Source organism: Mya arenaria, chromosome 14, assembly GCF_026914265.1.
Source record: "Mya arenaria isolate MELC-2E11 chromosome 14, ASM2691426v1".
In the NCBI taxonomy this organism is placed as follows: Eukaryota; Metazoa; Mollusca; class Bivalvia; order Myida; family Myidae; genus Mya; species Mya arenaria.
In genome coordinates this window covers 64,194,659-64,202,847 of record NC_069135.1, presented here as the reverse complement: position 1 = coordinate 64,202,847, position 8,189 = coordinate 64,194,659, and the positions used below count along the sequence as shown (strand labels likewise).

Sequence of the window (8,189 nt, the reverse complement as noted above, 5' to 3'; positions counted from 1 at the left end):
AAAATAGTACACAAAAATATAGGAAGTGCCAAGCATTTAACGAAGACATGTTCACACTAATGTCAGTCGATGGGCGTAAAGAAACGCACAATTATCCAAAGGCACACATCTTATCTTCCGTAATCTAGATAATTTACCCACGATTTTAAATTTGGTAATGTTACCGTTATATAACTTATTTCAGGCATCTCTAAAGCAATTTCCATGACTTTATGATGAAATATCGGTAGTCGAGATGCGCCAAATGTATCACTCGATGTGAGAAATCGTATGGTGTCAGATAGCATCCTTTAGCACTAACCACCGACGACGCATGTATAAGTTATTTTAGCAAAAATGCGAAAACAAATCTGACACTTCCTTCTGGCAAATTTACAAAAATAATGAAATATATTTTATATTGAACGTCAATTAAAACTATGACAGCTGCACCTCTTAAACAAATATTGATATATACTAGTAAACGAATTGTCTTTGAATTCCACGATTTCCACACACTTACAAATCAGTTAAAGGCTGTTGTGAGATTGGTTGATTGATATTATCACGCGAAGCTTTCAATTAATTAAGGAAAGGTTCGAAAATCCAGAAACTTGTGAATGAGTTCGAGTGGCCAAATTATCGATTTTCTAAAAATATTTGGACTGTGCCAGCGGAAGGGGGTTCACATTAATTATGCTGCCAAATAAGACCAGAATTTCTTTTTATACAGTCGAAGCCCGTTGGCTCGAACCCCCAGGGACCGTCGAAAATACCTCGAGCCTCGAAAAATTCGAGCCAAGCGGTATGCTTTCCTCAGTAAAATGAAATCGGTCGTTTACATCAGTACGAGCTAACAAGGAATTCGAGCCAAGCGAGTTCGAGCCAACGGGATTTGACTTTACTTTAATTATATCTTTTGCTGTAATTAAGGTTTCAAACAGTTAACTAATACTACGATAACTCAGTTCAGATGCATTACTTGGGAAATGTGTTTTGGTCCAAAAACATGAGCGAGTCAATATAAACCCTTTTTAACATTAGTTACAAGTTGCACATTGGTCAATGTATGTTTAATCATTCAATTAATATATGAGGAAACCATTTTAACTATGGTCAATGTCTGTTTAAATAATTTAATCCATCGTTTTGGACAATTCACACTAAGGTCAATGTCTATAGAATTATTCATTCAATATACATGTATAAGGAAACGTACATGTGTGTTTAATTTCAATATATTAAACACATTATAAACATCATATTTACTAAATACAAACTGCATGAAAAAATGACACATCGTGTCTATAACTCTATAATCTATATTCTGAATTATTCTATTACACAATTACATTTTTTTATTAAACATTCACAAGTAAGAAACCAACTTGTTGGTATATTTCATACACAATCAGCTACTAACAATTCAATTAATAGTACACATTCTCATACATTATTTTCTAATAACACATTACTACACGACTTGTCACTAATGAAAACTGTTAGAATTCAAAATAATTTAAAAGTCAAGTTTCCGTCAAATACTCCCACAGTAATTGAATCGCGCAATATGTGAAATAAAGCATTGTATATGCGTATTGTCAGTATAATATTATACATTAGAATTATTCTTGAACATTACAATTACTTCACACCTGATACAAATTTCACTGATATAAATTGGAAGACTTGATCTATACTAAGTTGAATACCTTCACGAAATTCTCAAATTCAGGTCTGTTACGATGCCAGCAGGTCACAAACATCATCTTCTTCTGTGAACAGTAAGCAACACTGTATAGACTCTCTATCCCCTCTTTCTTCCCCAACAGTTGGGTTATCTTGCCGGTGAGCGTATCCAGTAGCAGGATGTTGTTACTGTCCCTCCCACACACGAGCAGCTGGTTGTCCCCCACGGCTGTTAGACCACGTGGGAATTCGAGTATCGGGTCTTGGTATGTATGGAGCACCTCTAGTGAGATGCTCAGCTTGGTTATGGTGTTGGTGCCCCTGTCAGAGACATATATGACTGGAGGATTCTGGCTCTCTCTGGTCACTGTCAGATGATAAGGATACTGAAACAAAGGTTCTCCACTGCTGTCTTTGTCCGCACTCTTCTTCACCTTTCCTTTCATGTCCATCAACACAACCTTACCTGGGTCGGCGAAGCACACTATCAAGTTGTCATCACAGAAATCTATTCCGTGACATTGTCCATCCACTTTAACGACATCCTGTAGCGTGACATTTCCCTGCGTAGAAACGAACTGTATCTTCTTCAAACCAGGCAGAGTGACGGCTGTCCTGTTCCCGGGCAGGTGACACAGGTCCCACGGCACACCTGGCAGTTTCACCTGGGACACCAGCTTTTTATTCTTGGTGTCCACCAGCTTCAATGAGTGATTATTGTGATCTACCAGTATGAGACTGTCCCCGGTCAGGAGGGTCATATTGGTCAGCCAGCAGTCACTGCTATCATCTGATGTCTTCACTGAAATGTCAGGCTGCCTGCTGAACATGGCCTTGCTTAGGCCTGCTCTGCTGCTGAAGTGGGCTGAAAGTAAACATCACCATAAAAAACACAAAGCAAAAACAAATTTTGTTTCATCACATTTTAAAATGAATAATAATAATAATAATAATAATAATAATAATAATAATAATAATAATAATAATAATAATAATAAATATTTTTATTCAACATTTTATAATACATGTAAATCCTTTTGTCGATAGTCTATATATTTCACCGCAATGACATACAAAATGACGTATAATATTATAAGTAGTTGCCTAACATTTTTGAAAAATAATAATAAAAGTATGCGTCAATGTTCGCATAACGAGTTTTCATTGAATACAATGTAATTAAAAAACATCTTAAAGAACACTGGTCAGTCGAGGACATATAATATATAAGATAACTATTTGATCATTTTACTGAAAAATATCTATAACATTACATTATTTTGGGAAATAGTTAGCACTCTTTTTAACGATTCATTCAACAATTCATTTCAACGAAACCTTCTTACAATAGCGCAATGGTCTATAAACATTCACTTTGTGCAGTGTAAAATCGTTTTTGAAATGAGTTCTGTGGACTATTAACTTTTATACAGGGGAACACGTTTCTTATGTTGTTAGAACTTGTGTCCAACCCATTTGCTTTTTGTATACTCTATATTATTGTTGTAAATACAGATTATATTGAAAAAAAAGGCAATAAAAGATGTTTAAATCAATCAACTTTTATACATATGAACTTTCATTATGTGTTTTTTACTTTTTAAAAAAGGTTTCAATAAAATCATATGAATCATCATTGCTGTAGCAGTGATGGTATAAACTGATTAGGGTCAATATGAAGCAATAAAAAGCAAATGTATTTATCAATAACAAATTGGTTTATTAGTGATGCGTTTTGGTCTGGAAGGTTGTATTAGAATGGAGCGAATATTTGCATATTTGGATTTCATGAGGCGCAAGGCCACTGAAATTAATATCTGCAAGAATTCACGAAAGTCGAATACGATATACCGGATCAAAACGCAATATTAGTTACCATTATCATGTATATATATATATATATATATATATATATATATATATATATATATATATATATATATATATATAATATATTACTGGCTTAGTCACTTAAAAGACACATATTTTTATAATAAATGCAATATTAATTACGCAACATTTTGTATTATGACGTAATTTCAGCATAGTCTCATTTGTTTATGATGTGACGTCAGCAGAGTAGAATACAGCCGTGTTGTACTGACAGAAGTTGAATACGGGAAACCAAATGTTACGATATGTATAACGCCTGGAATTATGACTGTTCTGTAATACCAGCACAGCACAGTATATAACATTCAAAAAGATACGCCCTAATGTTTGTAAGTAAGCTATAACTATACTTAACAAAATGAGCTTATAGAAACCATTTAAAGTGTTCATTTATAATCAGTGCTATACTGATAAGATCATGTTTACTATTCAGATTTCAACATAATTTTTGCGAAAATGCATGGAAACCAGTTACATAAGACTGCTGACTTAGATGGCATATTTTTATATTGAAATTTAAAAAATTAAAGTTTTATGCATTTTTCTTAAACCGTGAGTAACGGTTTAAGCCATAAAACCTTAATTTTCGAAAGAATAAATGAAAATCTGCGATCTGATCTTTTGCCATCAACCTTTTACAATTGGTTTGTAGATATTTACGCATACATTTGCTCTTTCCAAGACAAAAATAAAATTTAAAAAATCGATAAATCTTTGAGAGTGCAGCTTTAAACAAAACTGAACTCTTAAATTACATTAACAGTGTTTCGTAACGTCATGGTTAACGTTTCAATACAATACGTTTAAAAATACTTTAGTTTATTTAATATTGCGCAAAAACGATGTCGATAAGGTACACTTTCGTTATTAATTGAATGCATGCATTTATAACCAAAAGTGACGTTTTATACGAAATTCAAATTAAAACGTAAAACAAGAGAAAGAAAAAATATATGTCCGTGAACGTTTTCATAATACGTACTTGAGGTGGAAATTTCATAGCAATGAACGAACAATTGATGGATATATCAGTTATTATAGCTGGAACGGCACAAAAAATGATAGACGTCTCAAAATTAACGTCAGTGGTATATTTTGAAGACTCGTAGTTTCAAAAAGAATCCGAATATTGAACAAGTAAAAAAAGTCCCTAACTGGACATATGCTATTCTATTCGTATACTAATTTTCACACATTAACGCGAAAATTCTCTCAGAGTCGCGTTCCACCTTAGTTTATTTGGATCTTAATTTTATTTGAGGAATATGATTGTTTTAGTATTTAATTATTTTACATTTGTTGAGTACTTTACAACATAGTTTGTTAACGTAGTTTCATCGTTCCTGGTTAGCATGAGTGACGTCAACACGATTTTGAAAACAGATTCAACCACTTCAATACTTAAAGATATGTCAGAATTGTCTGCGGTTGTACACAAACCTTTCTGTGATACACCTTGCATGTATTTTTGTTGTTTCTGCATCGTCTCTAGTTGCCGTGGCTGCTGCTCCTTTTGTTCTTGCTGCCCTACCGCCGAAGTTGATTCGCCTGGAAATATGATGGTTATGAAATTTAGTAGAATATATATATATATATACCGTATTGTTATACCTACACAAGTTTATAACATTCATAAATATATGCCTTAAGTGTATTTGTATCTCAATTTTATTTGCGAAATATTATTTGTCGAAGTATCTCATTATGCCATTTTTGTTAAGCACTTGGTGAACTTTACAACATGGTTAACGTGACTGGTTGTTACCTTAAGCGACGTCAACAGGCTTTTGAAAACAGACTAATAAACTGCATTACTTAGGAAATGTCAAATTAGTCATTGGTTGTACCCAAACCTTTTTGGGATACAGCTTTCATCTGTTTTTGGTGTTGTTGCATCGTCTCCTGTTGCCGTTTTTCCTGCTTCTTTTGCTGTTGTCGGTGTTGCTGCCCTAACGCCGACGTTGATTCGTCCTCTTCCAACCGTCCTATTGGTTTTTCGGAAACTATTAAATTCTCAGTTTCGGGGTCCCTGTAAAACTTGTATCGGGGAACTTCATTCCTCCTGCTCACATCTTCCAGGGCTGCCTGGAGACCTGCCAGCTCTTTTATAGCTCGTTTTCCTACTATTAATAGCTGGTTGCTATTGTCGTCCTGTGCTTGTAGCTCCGACTTTAGTTTCTCAATGGATGATTTCATGTTTGTGCATTTTGATTTCAGTTCATCTAGCAGTGTCTTAGATGTTCGTTTCTTCTGAGCAATGTCTGCCAAGAGTTCGTTTTCCCTTTTATCCAGGTACCGGTTAATTTCAGTCCTAAATTTGCGAAGCTCATTGATATTGTTAAGGCTTTCTTCGTCAACTGATTTCATGATCACCTGTATGTTGTGTGACAGTTTGCCAATGTCAGTGGCCGTCTGGACAAGTCCTGTTTTCAGGCTGTTGTATTCTGCACCCTCCTTGTACCGTTTTGCAACTTGAGAAATCCTTTCAATATTGCATGAGCGATGAGCTTTTTCAGCCAAGCAGTCTCCACACAGAAGTGTCTTATGATTAAGACAGTAATATTTTATGAACTCTTGAGCATGACGCTGACATGTTTCTGTAAACTTTTCATTTTCACTCTCTTCGCGGAATGAGGAAGGCATACTGTCCTTGTCCTGGAGGGCGTGAGTTTTGGTTATTTTCTGGTTCCGGTGTACTCGGGCACAGTTAGAACACAGGAACTCCTTACAGACGGAACAGAAGGCCTCAGGGAGGATTTTCTTGCCGTCCTCCGCGCATGGCTGGCAGTAGGTGAGGTCAGGCGCCGATCCAGATGCCATTTGTGGCTTTCGTCCGGGAACTGCATCCATCCTTCCGAGTGCCTTAAATGTTTATAAATATAAGAACCATGAATTTGTTAATACGAAAAGAAATATTGATTCCATAACTTTCACCTCTCCATCTCTCTCTATCCCTCTCTCTCTCTATCCCAAGCCCCTCTCCCCTCTGATTTCTCTCTCTCCCTCGCTCTCTCCTTCTCTCTTTCTCTCCCCCCTCTCTCTCTCTCCCATCTCTTTCTCTCTCGCTCCCAATCTCATTTCATCCTATCACTCTCTACATCTTTTTCACTCTCTGAACCGCAACCCCCCATCCCCTTTATCCCGCCTCTCTCTTTCTATTTATCTCTCTGTGTCTCTCTCCCTATTCCCTCTCTTTCTCTCCCTTTCTTTCTTTCTATGTATCTCTCTGTGTCCCTCTTCCTATTCCCTCTCTTTCTCTCCCTTTCTCTCTCTCTCTTATTCCCTCTCCTATCCCCCTCTCTCTCACCCCCTCTGTACCGCCACCCCCCATTTCCCCCCTCTCTCTATTTCTATCTGTGCCTCTATCCCCATCCCCTCTCCGTCCCTCTCAGTCCCTCACCTCCTATTTCTTCTCTCTCTCTCTATTTTTCTCTCTGTGCCCCTTTCCCCATTCTCTCTCTCCAAACACCCTCTCTCTCACCCTTTCTTTCTCTCTCTCTCAAATATAAAACATGTTTCAATTGTTATGCTTTATTATGTTCAACTTATTTGACTTACTTGATTAAACCAAATAAGGCTCAGAGTTGTGTACCATTAAAACAGTTAAGCCTTTATAAAGGGATTTTTAGTTTATAGCTACATGGCCACAATTTTCCAAAAAGGGCTAATATATCGCTAATATTTTTCATACGTTTACGGTTTCATAGCTGCATGGTCGATCTATATTGATTTAAGTTTGGTAGTAATGGTGGAGGTCAAATGTCTTTTTGTAAGAATATAAAAATATTGGTTGGACTGTTGGGTGGTCGTAATATACGGTAGGCTATATATAGTTCTCCTCACTCGCTTTATTACAAAGTATCTATATGTTTTTTGTTAAACAATAAACTTGAAGTGAATTTAACAGGGAAATCCAGTAACCGTTTTGTATAATTCTGATAAATACGATTGATTTACTACTGAGTATATATCTACTTACCTAATATGGAGAAAACTGTTTTCTGTTTTGACCAATTCCCGTTGTTTCGACAGATTTTGTTCCGTGTGGACAGGCTGCCAAATCAATTTTGTCTGAAAGACAGAACACAGTTGATGAATAGACCAGCCTTTTGAAATCGAAACGAACAAATTTCTGTTTATAATTTCATTATTGTGTTGAAAGGGAACTAATCGCTTAAGCTAAGTAATGTTGTTCTTTGCTTTACTTCCCTTTTATAAATGACAGTTTAGCACATTCATGATGGCAGGGGCCATATACCTAGGACATTGTTTTACATATTTACTCGATGGCTGAAGTCATACACACAGATGATAGTTCCGGATATTGACCGAATGGCAGAGTCTCTATGTGTTTATGGAGACGAAGTGCGGGTGCGCGTACGTGTGTGTGTGTGGGGGGGGGCAGGTATAGCTTGTGTTCGTACGTGTGTGTTGGGAGAGGAGGTACGTGTGAGCGTGCGCGGAGATGGAGTGCGTATGCGCATGCGTGTTTGTGTGGAAATATAATGCGTTGAGTGTGTGTGGAAATGGAGTGCATATGTGCGTATGTTTGTGTGTAGAGATTGGGTGCTTGTGCGCGTACGTTTTTGTATGTGAGTGTCAAAATGGAATGCATGTGCGCCTACATG

The 8,189-nt window shown here is 36.5% G+C and overlaps 1 protein-coding gene across 1 annotated transcript; it reads right to left on the bottom strand.

The window, feature by feature from the left end:
* LOC128218065 (E3 ubiquitin-protein ligase TRIM33-like) lies at positions 1 to 7,649 on the bottom strand. The gene is made up of 4 exons (XM_052925589.1): positions 7,541 to 7,649; positions 5,415 to 6,423; positions 5,002 to 5,109; positions 1 to 2,533 (listed from the first exon to the last, which is right to left on the bottom strand). Exons 2-4 carry the CDS (start codon positions 6,409 to 6,411, stop codon positions 1,674 to 1,676), a joined length of 1,965 nt encoding a protein of 654 aa, XP_052781549.1. The 5' UTR covers positions 6,412 to 6,423; positions 7,541 to 7,649; the 3' UTR covers positions 1 to 1,673.
* Between the last annotated feature and the right edge of the window lie 540 nt (positions 7,650 to 8,189).

Coding starts and splice junctions, on each gene's coding strand:
- LOC128218065 (XM_052925589.1), bottom strand. CDS start 6,411: ATGGATGCAGTTCCCGGACGAAAGCCACAAATGGCATCTGGATCGGCG. Junction 5,110..5,414: donor GAAAGCTGTATCCCAAAAAG/GTTTGGGTACAA, acceptor TCATATTTCCAG/GCGAATCAACTTCGGCGGTA. Junction 2,534..5,001: donor GCAAGGTGTATCACAGAAAG/GTTTGTGTACAA, acceptor GTTTACTTTCAG/CCCACTTCAGCAGCAGAGCA.